This window comes from Alexandromys fortis, unplaced genomic scaffold (assembly GCF_014885135.2).
Source record: "Alexandromys fortis isolate MF-2015 unplaced genomic scaffold, M_Fortis_MF-2015_v1.1 scaffold_74, whole genome shotgun sequence".
NCBI classification, from domain to species: Eukaryota; Metazoa; Chordata; class Mammalia; order Rodentia; family Cricetidae; genus Alexandromys; species Alexandromys fortis.
This window is the reverse complement of record NW_026068008.1, coordinates 785173-802342: the sequence shown is the minus strand read 5'-3', so window position 1 is coordinate 802342 and position 17170 is coordinate 785173. Positions and strand designations below refer to the sequence as shown.

At 39.2% G+C, this 17170-nt stretch overlaps 1 protein-coding gene across 7 annotated transcripts in view; it reads left to right on the top strand.

The window, feature by feature from the left end:
- Mapkap1 (MAPK associated protein 1) overlaps nt 1-17170 on the top strand; it is a 224137-nt gene that overhangs the window by 31329 nt on the left and 175638 nt on the right. For all 7 annotated transcript variants that reach the window (XM_050161678.1, XM_050161674.1, XM_050161675.1 and 4 more), the window contains one exon: nt 8742-8890. In XM_050161678.1, the coding sequence (XP_050017635.1) occupies nt 8742-8890 (149 nt within the window). The remainder of the gene's footprint in view (nt 1-8741; nt 8891-17170) is intronic.

Sequence of the window (17170 nt, the reverse complement as noted above, 5' to 3'; positions counted from 1 at the left end):
TTAAAGCTTGCTAGAAAAGTGGAGTCAGGAGTTCACTGAGCATCTGCTTGGTAAACTGAACAACACTGTTTTATTTTTAAAATATGTCTGTGTGTATACATATACCTATGCACAGGGGACCAAAGGAGTTGGAACCACCTGGAACTGGAGTTCAAGGTAGTTGTGAGCTACCTGACTGGTGCACTGAGAGTCAAACTCAAGTCCTCTGTAAGAGCATCATGTGCTCTTAACTGAGCCATTTCTCCAGCCCCTAGTCCTTTGTTTTCACATCTTTCAAACACATGCTCTCTCCTGGGAACAAATGTTATCTTTAAAGCCTTTTGATCGTCCTTAGGAATTTGGGGTCAGTGCCATTTCTTCATTCTTTATCTGCTACTTATATTTTGTCAGACTCTTTCACCTGCCCTTATATGTTCCTCAGTAGAAGAATCAACGTGACTCTCATGAGCTCTCTGGCATGCTCTTCTTCCCACTGACTCATGGAGTCTTCAGTGCTGCATTTTCTTCCCTGTCTCCCCTCCTTCTTTTCTCTTCCCATCCCCTCCCCATATATCCCCGTGTCTGTCTGTGTGTCTGTTTGTGTGTACATGCGCTATGGTGTTTATATGAACAGAGAACAATTTGGAGTTGTTTTTCTCTACCATGTAGGATAAAACTCAGGTCAACAGTATTGTCAGCCTTACCACTGAGCCATCTGGCTGGCTCCAGTGTGGCCTTGTCATAGAGGAATTAAAGGTCTCTTGGATGGTGGATGGACTTTGTGACTTAAACCCATATGGCTTGTTATAAGGGAATGCTTAGAATAAGACCCTCAGCCAGGCAGTGGTGGTGCACACCTTTAATCCCAACACTTGAGAGTAGTAGAAGTAGGTGGAGCTCTGTCAGTTCCAGGACAGCCAGGGCTACACAGTGACTCCTGACTAGAAAACAAACAAACAAAAAGACCCTCTGGGTATCCTGTGATTCAGACTTCAGGGACTGTCTGGACACAGTGTTCTCAGTAGTCTGCTTTGTTAAGAGTTATCAAGGTCAGAGAGAAGCTTACACACAGTGTAGGGAGAAACCATTGTTTAGATTTTCATGTTTTTATTGTAAATTTAATTTATGACATGGGTATATGTATTTTAAGTTGATCACAGGATCATTTGTGTGCACAAATAGTTCATAAGTGTATTATTTTGTTATATCTATAAAAGTATTGAGGTTATTTCCAGATGTTTTTATTTCCATTATAAATAGTGAATTCCTCTTAGCTTTTTAATTTATAGTTGTTTATAAATATTTTAAATTATAAAAGAGCTTTTTAACTTTTTTATAAAGGACTTGCTTTTAAAATATAATTAATAATTGAAGAAATTATTAATTTTCTTTGTCATACGTGTTATATATAAACTTTATTTAGTATCATATATAATCTGTTGTCACATTTCTCTGATTACCTCAAACTTTTTGATTTTATTTTCTTTAGACTTGAATCTGAGGTTCATATATTACTTTTATTTATATTTTATTTTCTATTTTTGTATGTGCATGCATGTGTGCGTGTGCGTGTGTGTGTGTGTGTGTGTGTGTGTATGTGGAGGTCACAGCACAACTTTATGCATTTGATTCTCCCCTTCCACCTTTATGTGAGTTTGGGTTCTAGAGGTTGAACATAGCTTGTTAAGCACTTTTGCCCACTGAGCTATCTAGCTAACCTTCACATTCTACTTTCAGTTAAAATGCTCCACTTTCTATTTAATGTATAGGCTCTCTTTAATTTTTTCTGTTAGTTTATTTGTTGAAGAATAATTGTATCCCAGTTGTCTTAATGGTAGCTCATGCCTTTAATCCCAACATTCTAGAGGCAGAGGCAGGTGAATCTCTGTGAGTTTGAAGCCAGCCTGGTCTACAGAGCAAGTGCCAGTACAGCAAGAGCTACACAGAAAAATTGTGTCTCAAAATAAATAAGACAAACAAATAAACTGAGACGGCTCAGTGGGTTAGAGCACTTGCTGCTCTTCTAGATAACCCGGGTTCAATTCCTAGCATCCACATGGGAGCTCTCAACTGTTTATAACTCCTATTTCAGGGGATCCAACATTCTCACACAGACATACATGCAGGTAAACGCCAATATAAATAAAATACAAATAAATAATTAAAAACAAAACAGGCAGCAATAAGTGTCTCTGGCTGTTTTCTATAAACTCAGTTAGAGCCAAAAATTGGCTCAGGTTGGGGCTTAACTTTTGGTAAGAGTGATTTCTTTGTGGTGATTTTGGTATCATATTACATCACATCAGGAAACTGCCTGGTGTTTTTTTGTGATTTTAAGAGTCATGATGGAGTCAGGTGTTTGCCTAGCCATCATTAAGTTGCTGTCAACATCTTCTCACAGATGGTTTGAGTGGCTGTTGATTCACAGGCTGTAAAAAGTGTCCTGATTTTATTTACCATTTTAGATCTATTAACTAGTTTTTATATATGAAGAATTTTATATAATGTATTTGTTTATCTTTAGATACAGTTCTACATGTTTGATTTTTTATTAACAAATTTCAGCATTACGAGTGTTTTTCCTAGGGTTCTATTTAGGTGGCCAATGAAGTTTTTTTTTTCTTTTGTGTCATTATTAACTTGTGGTTGCTTTGTTTTGAGATGGGGTCTTGCTATGTAGTACATGCTAGTCTTTGTAATGAATTCCTTCATAATAGCTATCTATGACCTTCCTTCCTTCCTTCCTTCCTTCCTTCCTTCCTTCCTTCCTTCCTTCCTTCCTTCCTTCCTTCCTTTCTTTCTTTCTTTCTTTCTTTCTTTCTTTCTTTCTTTCTTTCTTTCTTTCGAATTCAATAGTCTACCTGCGTGTGTACCTGCACCCCTGAAGAGGGCACCAGATCTCATTATAGATGGTTGTGAGCCACCATGTGGTTGCTGGGAATTGAACTCAGGACCTCTGGAAGAAGAGTCAGTGTTCTTAATCACTGAGCCATCTCTCCAGCCCCTGATTTTTCTTTTTTTAACAAATACTGTTAATTCTTCTTAGTTCCCATTTTTTCCCCAATCTAGTATCAGAAGTTTCTTCAAGGCATCTTGGTTCTTTTTAGTGGCAATAGTACTCAGCAGCCACAGACTGAGTGCTGGTGTGGTTTACAGGGTTAGGATTTTCCTTGTAGTTTTGTTAAGGTAATCACAGACAATTAGATTAGTGGTGTAATTGAAATGTAAGTTTTTTGTTTGTTTGCTTTTTTTTTTTTTTTTTAACAATATCTCACTGTCTTCTTCCTTATAGCCCAGGTTGGCCTCAGATCCGTCCTCCTCCCACAACTGACATGTGTTCCTTTGCCTGGCTAGATATTTGCTGTTTTCATTTTATGCTCATGTGTCTTTTCTGTTTATTCTAAAAACCTTGACCTCGGATAGAAATGCCAGCATTCCTACCAACAATGTGATTGCTGAGAAGACTTTAAAGCTTTCTTTGGTTTTTGTCTGTTGGAAAAAATATTCTGTTTATGAAATGTACAGCCAGATTATGGAGTTAATCATAGTAATTTCTTTTTTTAAAATTAAACCACCAGTGCATCATTGTATATAGTCTCTTTCATTCCACTTTTCTTTTGATTTTAGAGATGACACTTTTGATTTGGTAGCTATAGAAACAGTAAGGAATTTTTTTTTGCAGGATCTGTTGATGGGTGGAACACAGGATGTGAGGGAGGAGAGTAGGAACAGCTTCCAAGCTTGGGGCATCATGGGATTGAGTTGCCACCTAGAAGGGGAAGGGTGGAGATAGATCAACTTGGGAAAGGCTCGAGAATGTGGTTATGGTTGTGTAAAATAAAAATACCTGGTTGACATCGAGTAGGAAAGTCAGATGTAAAGTTAGTGTGTATGACTGTAATATTAAGACCAGAAATATTTAGGAGTCACAAAAATATATATTGGATATTTATTAAAGTCTTCATCTATTTGTGTGTGTGTGTGTACATGCGTGCACATGTGTATCATGTGGAAGTCAGAGGAAAATTTTATGCAGTCAGTTCTTTTGTTCCACCTCTATATAGGTTCTGGGGATATAACTCAGGTCCTCAGGCTTACATGGCAAGTGCCTTTGTGTTATCTTGTCCACCTGCCCTATTTGTTCTTTTCTTCTAAGGCACATTTTATATATAGTAGTTTTCAGGTATTGAGTATACAGTTTGATGACTCTTAACAAATGCATAGACTTGTGATTAACACCCCAAGCACACGTGAGGGGTTCTGTTGCTCCTCAGAGTTCCCTCTTCTAGTCCTTATGTTCCTCGGAGGCAACCATTTTTCTTGCTTTATATTGCCCCAGTTTAGTTTCACCTCTTATAGAAGGTGGCTCAGGTTGCACACGTAGATGGAGAAAGAGGGCAGGGCCAAACCCAGAGAATTTTAGTGACCCAGGAAGCTGAGGGGGACTCCACAAGGTGGTTGAGGAGTGGTGGCCTGTGAGAGACTAAAAGCCAGATCAGGTGGAATCCTAGAAAACAGTGAGAACAGTATTTAAAAGTGAGGAAGTGCAATTATTTCAAAGGCTGCAGAAGGTCTGAAGGATGATTAAAATTGAGCTACAGTCTTGAGAAAAGTGTTTCTTTGTTATGTTTTTTGTTTGTTTGTTTGTTTGATTGGGTGTGTTTGAGTGATGAGAAGGACTACACAGCAAGATGATATAGGGAAATTTCAGAAGCAGAGAAATGGACTAGTAACTAGGAAGTAACTAGGAAGAAGGGCTTGGGTTTTCTTTGTTTAATGAGCAGTACCGTATATAATGCCAGGACTAACTGAAAGTGGAAGGAAGAATGAAGGAAACATTGAGGAGTGGCAAAAGGGGCATGAGTTTTGTGTACAAGGGAGGAACCAGACTAAGAGAGGGGTTCTTCCATGGTTCAAGGAACAAAGACAGGGAGATGTGCAGGTGAGAGCTTGTTTCCATTTCGCCATGGCACAGAGAGCTAGAGAGGAGGCATTGTCAGACTACAGTGAAAACTAGTTTGAACAGAAGGAGCTAGTACAGCATCGCCTCACACATAACTCTATTGGAAACACGTTCAGTAAGTTACTCTTGCAGTGTAAGTTCTTCCTTTGGGTGTGCGTTGATAGGCTTAATCACTGTTTTGTTACTTTGAAGACACAGCTTGACCAAGGCACTCTTATACAAGAAAGTATTTATGTGGGACTTTCTTATAGTTTCAAAGAGTACAAATATCTCACAACATTTCCCCTCTTTTTGTCTAAATAGGAAGGAAAGATTTTCTCTGTAATATAGTAAAATTATATACAATAAGAATAATTATCAGGTAGAAATCACATTCACATTGTTTAGTCCATATGTATTTGGCAAATTCATAAAAAGTACTGTATTATCTGTCCTATTGTAGTGAGTCCAAAGTTTTATACCTAAACCACTTTCTATCATAACTTGTATTATCATCTTAAAAGTATCTTTTTAGACCTTAAAATATCTTCTTAGATAAACAACTTAAACTTTTATGTTTCCCAACCTTAAAAACTACATCTTTTATGTTAGTTTCTTTTCTGAATTTGGTAACAAGGAAAAGTATAACAATAACTATCTCTTCTTCAACTCCATTAGAGACCCGATATGGATATAATATTATCTGCGTAAACACAAAATATTGAGCAAACAACCTCTAAAACTATAGAAATGACAGACATCTGGCTGCCTGTTTCCTGGCTGACAGTTATTCAGATGCATACACACACATGCTAACAGAAGTATGGAATATGTAATGTGTACAAGTCTGCCAAAGATGAAAGAATGGCATGTAATAATAAGTCATGAGGACTCTGTGGCCAACAATATTTATCATGTTTGATCTGGTCTCAGAGCTGTTCCCATAGTATAGGGATCTGCATGTATGTCACCTGTCCTGTAGTCTTTCTTAGTTTCTTTTTTCATGTCCGTGGTCAAGATTTTTCAGGAGGTCTTCTCCAATTAAATTTGATCTTCATTAATTTTGAAGAGAACCATAACTTTTGTTTCTGTGTAAACAAAGGCATAACCTTTCCTCCAATGCAAAGTATTTTTTGACTTCCATTCTGAAGTGAAGATGTTCTTAAAATATATAGGTTGCTCTCCTCACACAGTGTGGTCCACCTTTTTTTCCTTTGCTAGACTTAGACATGTGACTTACTTGACCTATGGGGCCAGCAAATGTGGCTCCAAGTCTTGCTAACCATGTACCTTGAGCTTGTTCTCTGTGCCATGAAAGCACCTTGATACATTCATGTCAGTGGAGCCTCAGGAAAGAACCCAAGGAACAAGACCATTCAGCCAATCCATAGATTGATGAGAAATAATCAGTATTTGCTATATTCATTTTGAGATGGTTTATCAATAAACCATAGTTTAAAGAAAAAAATATATAGGCTGGTTTTATTTAGCAGTTTCCATAATCCAGTGTCTCAGCAGTTGTTTTTTGGTCATTAGCATTTAAAAATTCAAAGTCAGCAAGGCACACTATACAGGATCCAGATACCCTGTGTATTTCCCATCTTTATGTGGCCTTTTCCTTTTATATTGCTTCACTTTCTCTTTAAAGACTTTATTATTTTTAAACCTTATTTTTCTATGATTGTCTATAAACCTTTTCCTTTCTTCAGCATCTAAGCACATTTTTAAGCATACTATAATCTCTTCAAAGGTTTTCTCCATCAAGACCCAACTTTCTGCATGTTTGCAGTGTTCTCTGACCGCTTGAGTCAAATTTTAAACGGCTAAGTGTAGCAGACATTTTTGGACCACCAACCAGCCTTCAGATCTTGGCACAGAGACTAGTTATTAATTATGAATACTTGACCTTAGTTTAGGCTTGTTTCTAACTAGCTGTTACAACTTAAGTTAACCCTTAACCCTTTTCTTTTTATCTACACATTGTTATGTACTTGTGGCTTTTACCTCTCCTCCTGCATATCCGACTCTCTCTGCACTCGACTGATGACTCCACCTTTCTTCTTCCTCGAGACTGCTCTGTCCCAGTCCTGCCTAACTCTTTTCCATTCAACTCTTTATTAAACCAGTCATAGTGGCACATCTTCATACAGTGTAAAGGAATATTCCTCAACAGCTAAGTGGTAACTAGGTCTTCCACCTGTGTGGCTCTGTTTAGCAGATGGCCTGGCAACTGATTCTACCCCCTTCTTATTGGTAAGAATGGAGACTCACACCTGCAGGCATGGCCTGGTGCCAGTCTATCTGCCCAGCTCTGGGAAGTTTCTGGTTTCACGCTATGGTAGGCAGTTCTACCTGATCTCTCGCCATTGAGTAGTGCTCTGCCCCATGCTCATAAACCCCATTCAAGTGTTCGGTTGCAGGGACTCTCAAAAGAGCCGTGCCTGTGTATGCTGCAAGCACCTAGCCTATGAGGAACTTTTTCAGCTTTCTCAGTCCCTATGTGGATTTATATGCCTCAAGTTGGATACCAAATGTAGGCAGATTTTTCTTTTGGCTGCCAGCTCACAAATAACACAGACTTCTTATTAATTATGAAAGGTTGGCCTTTAGCTTAGGCTTATTCCCAACTAGCTCTTAAAACTTAAATTGAAAGGGGAGGCGGCAGTGGGGAAGAGAAAAAAAATAAAATAAAAAAAAAGGAAAAAAAAACTTAAATTGACCCGTTTATATTAATCTGTTGCATGGCGTTACCTCTTTCATCTTGCACCTCCTGTTTCTTCTGTGTCTGGCTGGTGACCCCACCCTCCTAGATTCCGCTTTTCCCGTCTTTCCCCAGAAATCCCGCTTATACCTCCTGCCTAGCAATTGTCTACTTAGCCTTTTATTACATCAGTCACAGCAATACTGCTTCCCACAGTGTACAAATATCCTACAACCTATGATGGTCTCCATGTACTTGCCATCTACTTATCACTTTGTTGGATGTTCAGGTGAATTTAGAGAACTAAATGATCTTCGTGAAGATGTGGAACTATCTTGATTCAGTGATAAATAAGAACTGAAGATTCTGATTTGATATGATTTATTTTTAATCACTTCAATTATTCACTAATTTATGCAGCAAATTTTATTGAGTATATGATGTGTTCATTTGTGTCTCCATTAGTGTCGATCCCAGTCCTGGGGTTTACCTGGTTGCTTGAGTTAGGCCTAACCAGAATATTCCAAGCTAGTTTTTCATGTTGACTGAATTGGTAGTACTACCACCCTCTTCACAGGCTTGTAACAAAGATTTAATAAGCTGTGTTGGCATGCACAACGAATGCTAACTCTTTGTTTCTCTTTTTCCTCATGTCTGTTTTTCTCAAGATTTTATGCTGGGTGCCATTGGAAAGTGGGAAAGGACCTTGCCCTTAACGATCTGGAAGTCTAAAATCGTATAGTAGTAGGGCATGAGAGAGCTCGCTGAGGTTTTCCAGGTTGACACACCCAGATAGGTGGAATTCAGTGTCTGGTATCATATAGCAGTGGCTGTTGCTGAGGTCTGGGTATCCAGCTGTGAATGCTCTCCTTAGGATGGCTGTTCTGCGGCAGTGACTCTTCCCTTCGATCATCCTGGCCTGTGTGTCTCTATGTGCACTCATCTCTTGCTGTGCACAAACCCTCAAGTATGTGTGGGAGTTCCGTTTACATCAGCCCCGGCATCTTCCTCCACATGCCATCTTTAGGATCCAGAGGAAGACTTTAGGAAAAGTGGACAAATTGTCTTCTGTACATAGTGACAAAGATTTTTTTTTTTTTAAATCCTTTTCTATTTCAGCCCAGGAGTTAAAGTCACTGTTTGAAAAAAAATCCCTCAAAGAGAAGCCTCCAAGTTCGGGCAAGCAGTCCATATTGTCGGTACGCCTGGAGCAGTGTCCTCTGCAGCTGAATAACCCCTTTAATGAGTATTCCAAGTTTGATGGCAAGGTAAGTATAAAATAAAGAGGCTGTGTCCCTTTTACGAGACAGAGGGACTTACTGGTATCATCATGATCATCATTATTATTAGATTTAGGTTTTAAAAGTGCCTCAGTATTGTAGAACACCACATTTCCTAAGACCTTAGATATAAAAGGTAAGAACATGGGCCCATTGTTTCCATAGTAATATTTAGGAGGGCTAACACAAAAGTCTTGAGCGCTTTCTCATTCTTTTCTTCTCTGTATTTACAGTCTAGGACTGCTTCAATTCTCCTAGATAACATATTTTTGCACACATATAATTATATTAAGCTGAGTGTGGTGGTACAGACCTACAGCCCTAACACTTAGTGTGTCAGAGCAAAGGATGGTGAGTTTGAAGCCAGCCTGTGCTACATAGCAAGAACTTGTCTCTCAAACCCAATAAAAAAATATGTCTCTCTTTCTTTCTAATGTATATAATCTACGATGCATATATGTGGGTAGGAGCAAAGGGAGGTCTGTGTGTACCTATTTATTTACCTGTTTCATCACCTTGTACTTGAGAGTTTGGGCTGGGTGAACTGATGAAGCAGTTGTGTTGGAAAAGACTTAAAAGTGGCTCTGGGAGGTGGTTTGCATTGTCCTGTCTGCTGTCTACAACTATAGAAATTGTGAGGTCTCCCTTCAGAATTCCAGGCCATTGCATTTTGGTCTTTCACTGTTGGGTGTCTTGTTGGATGCTGCCAATGTGGGTGATTTTTATTTTTCCCATTTGTAGTAACAGTTTCCTTTTATAAAATTAAAATATGTTTATTTTCCTTCTAGAAAAATGACCACTGTTTTAGGAGGAGCCTGGTTCTGTTATCAGCCTCAGTTCTGAGCTGAGCAGAGCCCTTTTTAGGAGACAGTTGATTTTTTAATTTGTTACCACTGTGTTCGCTGTCTGGCAGTGGTGTGGGGGTGCTGAGTGATAGTTTGCTGCCTCGAGGGGTCACATGCAATTTATCTTATTTCAGCACTGTTGCAATTAATAAGTGGCAGTGCTTTGCACATGTTTGCATTTTCCTCCTCACACGCTAGTTTTGTCAGTTATCATTGAGCAGAGAGAGCGTTCGATCTGGAAACATCTTATCTTAGACTCTTCTTCTGGATTCCATAGGTGGGAAGTCAGCAAGTAGTCATTGGCAGTAAGGCTGTTGCTATCACTGAGGGTGGACAACAGGAACCTGAAACAAAACACATTAGTAACACCCTGGCCCTCAGGTGTCCAAGAACTCCTCCAGGAAACTCCTAGAGCACTGTCAGTCACTTCCAGGTTGCATTGCTCTGAACTTGTCTTTAGTCAGCCCGAGCTATGCAGTGCTGTGGAATGTAGGGAAAAGAAGGCAGGCTCCCCAGGACCCTGGACTGTCTCCAGCTGCACTGCAGAGGATTCATTTAGGTGTGTAAGAAGCTAGCCTCAGCTGGGACATGGCTGGAAGTTACTTGCCTTTGTAGCTGGTATAGTCTCATTGTTGAATGATGAAGTTGATCGAATAATTAATATGTGATTCCATGCCAACAAACAGCTCAGACTGTAAAAAACAATTCTTTCTAGAATTTCCCTTTTACCATTAGCTTGGGTTTGGATTTGTCTGAGAGTTGTGAACATTGTGTGGTTAATGTAGCTGACTTCTGAAGCCTGGGAAGGCAATAAAAGCAATTTAAAAAAAGACATTTTCTCAGTCCTACCAGCATTTTTTGTTCAATGTGTGTTTACATTTAAGTTGCCCCATGCTTTATCTTTGTGAGCCTTTTGGTAATCTGTAGAGAGTGAGCATTGATTAAGAAGGATTTATACATCAATAAGTCTGTCTCACAATGCCTACTATTTTATTATTACCCCATATATTACAATGCTAAAATACAATTAAACCCTTGTTTTCATCTATTATTTAAAAATGATGCATTTGGCAGATACAAAATGAAAGTGGCTAATATTTGAAAGATATTGTACCGTACATATTAAATCAGTTTTTATCTTTGTGAAAGGCATCAATATGATAGTCAATGGCATCTCAGTGATTAATAGAGAATTATACTTGAGTCAAGCCTTTTTGTAACCTAGAAATTAAAATGACTATTCAAATAACACCTCAAAATGATCAAATTAGCATTTTGTGATTGCATAATAATGGGATTGTAGTAGTGCTAACAGTGCCATGGCTGCCTCCAGAGTTGAGATTGTGTCAAGCCCCAGATAATAAAGCCTTTCTGTGCCAGTCGACTTTAATCATTTCCAGATTGATTCTTCCTGTAAATCATTTGACATTCAGTACTAAATTTTTGTTACTGTTGTTACTTAAAATTATTTTACTTTTATTCAGCTCATATTTAAGAAATGAAATGAATAGTTTGTCTTAATGGTTTGTCATCTTGTTATTGGGACTGCATGTTTTTGCCTCAAATATAAGGGTTTTCCATGTATTTAAAAAACTATATGTAATAACCTACATTTATATATACACACACATGCACACACACATATGTATATATATATATATACATGTATGTATTTGCAAAGAATTTTTAAGACCACTAAAACCTATTCAGCATTTTGTTTTGTTTTGTTTTTCTTTTTACAAATATTCATGGATGCTCTCCTTGGGAATAGTGCTTGCCTTATTTACATAATTAACTGAGTTGCTTAGGTCTCTTGGGCAAATGGTACATAATTGGGGAGAGAAGGGGACAGGAAGAGTTTGGGGTCTAATTAAATATGCTAAAAACCTACTTAATTATGTATTTCCTCAAGAGACAAGTGGCTGTGCAGTCCTCAAGATGTTACTGTGTTGGATTGGAAGAAAGGATTTGTTTTGGGTATGGAACAACAGTCTCATGGTAGTTATGCAATCATAGCTAGTGTCTTTAACAGTTTTGCAGACTTGGGTCATTGGTTTTAGTGAGCCTAAGGGTGAGTATCTCTTTGAATTTTTCCTAAATTAAAATATTTTCAAATTAGTTTTGGTTCCTATAGTTGGCTAATAATGTATTAAAAAATATTTTTGGGGTTAATATATTTTTAGAGCATGGAATTGAGAGATTTGTACTTAGTTAGGATTTTTTTGTTAGTTTGGAGGGAGGGACGTGTCAGGCTTCTACTGTTTGTATTATTTCTTTGGCAAATAGATGATGCTGTCTGACTTGGATTGAATCCTGAGCATTTGAGGGGAGTTCAGGGCAGACTGCAGGGAGCTGTAAGTAATGTTTGTCTGAAGAAATCCAGCTCAGCATCTGCATGAAGTCTTTTTTATTTGTTGGTGGGCAAGGGGGGGGGGTGAAAGGAGAGGAACATCTTGAGTGTGGATTCTGGGCTTCCTGTCTACCAGACAGGCATTCTACCACTAAACTATAGCCACTGTTAGAAACAACCTCTGAGAAAGCTTTTTCATAAAACACAACCTCTGGTGTAGGTTGAGATCAGAAACTTTGTACTCCAGTTCTGATTTTACTCTGGAGAAGTGGACTGTGCTTCCAGATGCTTGAAGATGATGAGGGTGGGCTCTGGGCTGGGGGCAGGCACTGGATTAAGTTCCCTGGAGATGCTGTGTCATGCCCTACCACAGTGTTGGAGATTGGCCCAGGCCAGGGTCTCTTACTCATGCATGCTAAGCAAATGGTCGACCACTGCGCTGAATCCCAAGCTCCAACTTTGTTTAGAGATGTGGACTAAGGCAGGTGTGGTGGCATACCCTTTTAACCCCAGTACTCAGGAGGTGGGCAGTGGATACTCACCATCACAGTTCCTTATTTATTTACATATTTGTTTACTTATTTATTTGGAAGGTAATAGCTACTAAAAATCAGAAAGATAGTTGGGCATTAACAATTGCTGGGCAGTTGTAATAAAACATTAGGTATCCTACCTAGTGTGACATAGCTAAATACTATTCCCCAAATGTGAGGTGGGTGTTTGCCTTGACAAGGGCTTGAAAAGCAAAAGAGGGCTGGTTCCCACCAACAGCTGTGACTTTGATTGTGTTGACTTGTTAGAAAGTAGCCACTCCTCCAGTAGAAACTGAACAGGAAACTGCAGAGTGTGGGGGAGGGGATAATTCACGAGTGCTAATTGCTTGGCTGTTAATTTTCATAAGTGTTGATAGAAGCAGTTCCTTAAATTAAACTTTGTTTAAAATGTATCAGGGGAAATATTCCACAATGTCGAGCCTGAAGTGAAAATTAATATGAATGCCGTGGCAATTAACACATACTGGTTAATAGCTTTTAGCAGCATTTTGGGATGATAGTCCTTAAATACATTTTTGCATGCTGCTCTTGTTCAGCATTGTTCTAGTCGGATGTCTGGATAATTATGAACCAATGCTTCCTACAATCATTGGCATTAAATAGCTCTCTTCAAAGAAAGTCACGTGAAACTTTCACAGGAGAGAATGATGTCTCACAAGGAAATGTTATACACTTCGAAAAGGTCAGTGATGAAACCATGTATTTAAAATACAGCTGGATTAGCCATATGGTTTAGCAGTTAGTGATTAAGACCACTGGCTGTGCTGGGTGGTGGTAGTGCACACTTTTAACTAAGCACTCGGGAGGCAGAGGCAGGCAAATCTCAGCAAGTTCCAGGACTGCCAGAACTTTTATATAGAGAAACCTTGTCTCGGGGCTGGGGTGGGGTAGGGTGGGGTGGAGAATAAAGCTGTTTTGGCCTATGGCAGGGCAGAATATAGCCAGGCTGGAAGAGTTATAGAGAAAGAGTAGGCAGAGTCAAGGAGACGCCATGTAGCTGCCGAAGGAAACGGACATGCTGGAACAACCCTGTCTGGTAAGCCAGAGAGAGCCTTGTGGCAATACACAGATTAATAGAAATGGGTTAATTTAAGATGTAAGAGTTACTTAATAAGAAGCCTGAACTAATAAGCCAAACAGTGTTGTAATTAATATATTTTCTGTGTGATTATTTGTGTCTGAGGAGTTGGGAAATGAAAGAGCAGTCTCTGCCTACACTGTCTGCTCTTGCAGAGGAACTGAGGACCACGTTTCCATTTTTAGTACCCATATGGCAGCTTACAACCGTCTATATCTCCGGTTTCTGGAGTGCACATCTATATATGCATGTAAAACACCCATATGCATAAAATAAAAATAAATGCTAAGAACAAAAGCAGCCATAGAATAAAGTGCTTCTCATCTGAACTTGGAAAACTTGCTATTATCATGGGAATGAGTCCTTCTAATATTTTAAACTATTTTAGCTTCATAATATGTTCTAAAGTCATGATTGTTTAGGTGTTTAATGTTGGCTGTCCTTTTCTCCAACAGTGGCCTTAATTAAGAGCCTTCTGTCTTTCTTCTATCTGCCCAAAGTAGCAAGCCCACCTCCCTCTCCACCCCCCCAGGAAATAGAGTAGCTGAGAATGCAGTTAGCTGCATTGTTCTTTTCTCACACGCAAATATGGGGTAACTTAGGGGGTTTTGTTTAGGAGACATGTTGCTCTTTCATTGACTTTATTCTGCACTCTATCAGTCTTATCTATCTATCTATCTATCTATCTATCTATCTATCTATCTATCTATGTATCATTTATCTATCTGTCTATCCATCTGTCATGTATCTACCTATTATTTATTTTTTGAGGCATATTCTCTTTTTCTGGTAGTCCTGAAACTTACTATATAGACCAGGTTGACCTTGAACAGAAATTCATCTGCCTCTGTCTTCAGAGTGCTGAGACTCAAGATGCGCTATCACACCTGGCTTTACATACTACTTTAAAAAAATAATGGAGAATAAAGCACCAGCATGACAGCCGTGACTATTCACTTAGCTTATTTCTGTGATTGTATTTTGCCAGCCTTCCTCTTTATAGACAGAATTTGTTAGTCTGTTCCTTAAAACAAGGTGTCGGTTATTCACTTCCTTTCCTACTTAATGGTGTAATGTTACTTTCACAGGAATCAGCTTCATTAGTCATCTTTTGATGAGATATTTTCAATTTATCACTCTTTTGCCTCAGTCTCTCAAGTACTGGGCGTATAGGCATGAGCACCCATGCTTGTGCTTATGTTCATAAAACAAAGTTAATAGAATAAAGTATTGTGAGGATTCAATGGAGATGGTGTGTGCCTAGCAAAGTACCTGGTCATGGCTGGTGCTAAGAGATGCTTAGTTTACTTTCCCCTTGCCTTACTGCCTTTCATTCATTGTCTGTGTAGAGGTTCTAGTATGTAGCAGTCTGGATAGTGGTGAGCACATAGGCCTGACTTCTGATGTGGTAGGAATATCATACCTGACTCATACTATAGCCACCAGTACAACAAGGAGATGTATTTCTGTAGGGTTGTCTTAATAAAGGGCACAGGCAGGTTTGTACAGATGATGTAAGGAAGACGTTTTTCAGGTTGGAACTCCGGGGTTGAGGTAGCAGGAGGTGTAAGGTGAGACTACTGAGTAAGGCAGTGGGTGGCTGAGAGACCTGTTCTCTTTAACCTAGGAGCATTGAGAAGTCTTGAACAGGTTCAGATGGAGCCATGAGGTAAGCTGATTGTGGGGGGCAGGGACGGAGGCTGTTTTGTTAAAGCCTGTGTGCCAAGCAGGTGCTCTGCCACTGAGCCTTATAACCACAGCCCTTCAGATTTGTGTATCCAAATGGTCAATAGCATATACTTGAGCAGGGTCTGTGAGGATAAAGAGACCAATCAAGAAAAATTTCACTATGGTGAGAGATGAGTGGGCGCGGGTAATGGGCTTAATTTACAATGGAATTGGAGTAGGCACATTCAAATTATATCTCATATATAAAAATGCTTAGACTTGATGGTTAATGTATAGGGAGGTAGAGCTATATCACTTAAGAAAATGTGTTGATAGTAATTCTTAAAGGGTAGTGAACCCTTTAAGTTCAGCATGGATATGTTTCTGGCCTAATAAGGTTACTGTTGGAACACTACCATCTCCTTAATTCATTACCAGGTTAGTAGAGGAAGTCTGGCTGGAATGTATTCTTAGCTTTGAGGTACCAAGGAAAGCCTGGGAAACAGCCCTTACTTGTAGGAGTGCTGACAGTTGATGATGACCATTCTTGCTCAGCATGATTACAGTAGGTTTTCTTGTTCCTCAAAGATCTAGGCCTTGACTTACTAATGTGAGCATACTAATGCCAGCTTCAGATCCCCAGCCAGAACAGAATCCAGAGAGCTCAGTCGTCGCTCTTTCTGTCCAGGTGTTCCAGCTTGAACTTGTTGGCTCAGGTGACATTTCTTCCTCAGCTTCCTACTGCACACACATTAATATGTGTTAATTAGGCATGCACTACTGCACTCTGATTAATTTTCATTCTTTAATTTTTTCTTTTATATTTTGAGATTATACTATAATCACATTGCCATTCCCCTCACCTTTTTTTGGCTTATTGAGACAGGTTTTTCTGTGTATCCTTGGCTGTCCTAGAACTTACTTTGTAGACCAGGCTGGCCTCAAACTCACAAAAATCCACCTGCCTTTGCCTCCCGAGTGCTGGCAATAGAGGCATGCGCCACCACAACTGGGTAGTTTTCTTTATGTTAACAGAAGTTGAGTTCTAGGGCCAGAAGACGTGTTAGCTGTGACTGTGCCATTCTTTTCTCTGGGGTCTTTACATGGCATTTCTTACCTGTGAGCCTTGGTTTCTGCCTGTTTGTAAGGTTTGGTAGTTCCCTGTGATGGACAGTAGTATCATGTGGAGGATTGTAAATGAGAAATCTTGAACTCTTGATACTCTGGTATGTGGCATGTGCTGTGTGTTGTGGTTCATGGTTTATTGTCTCGTTTTACAGATGAGGACATAGCCTGAGAGAGGATACCACAGTAGTACATGGCAGAGCTGAATAAATTCCCTTTTTTTCAGTTCGGTGTCATAGCTATACTTTGCTTTCTACATCATTAGGAAGAAAAAAAAAACAGTTTATATTTGAAAATTTTCTAAATTTAAAAGCAAAATTTTTCTTCACCAATGAACTAGAAATCTGACAGACCAATTTAGGTATTATTGTTAGTTGTGTGGTTGGATTAAGTTATTGTCTTTGTAAATTTCAGAACTCTCACAGGTAAGAAGGAAATATTAAGATTGGGGCTGGTTTCGGGGAATGCTCACACATAAATTCCAGTGTTTGCTCCACCAGCTTGTCTCTTTCCTTTGATCTTCCTGCTGTGCTGAGCAGAATCCCCCTTCGCCTCAGCCCACCTACCTGTCAAGTCCTCCAAGTGACTCACTTAGCAACCCCCCTGAATTGGTTCATTTTAAACATTGCCTGCCAGCTTTGCCTAACC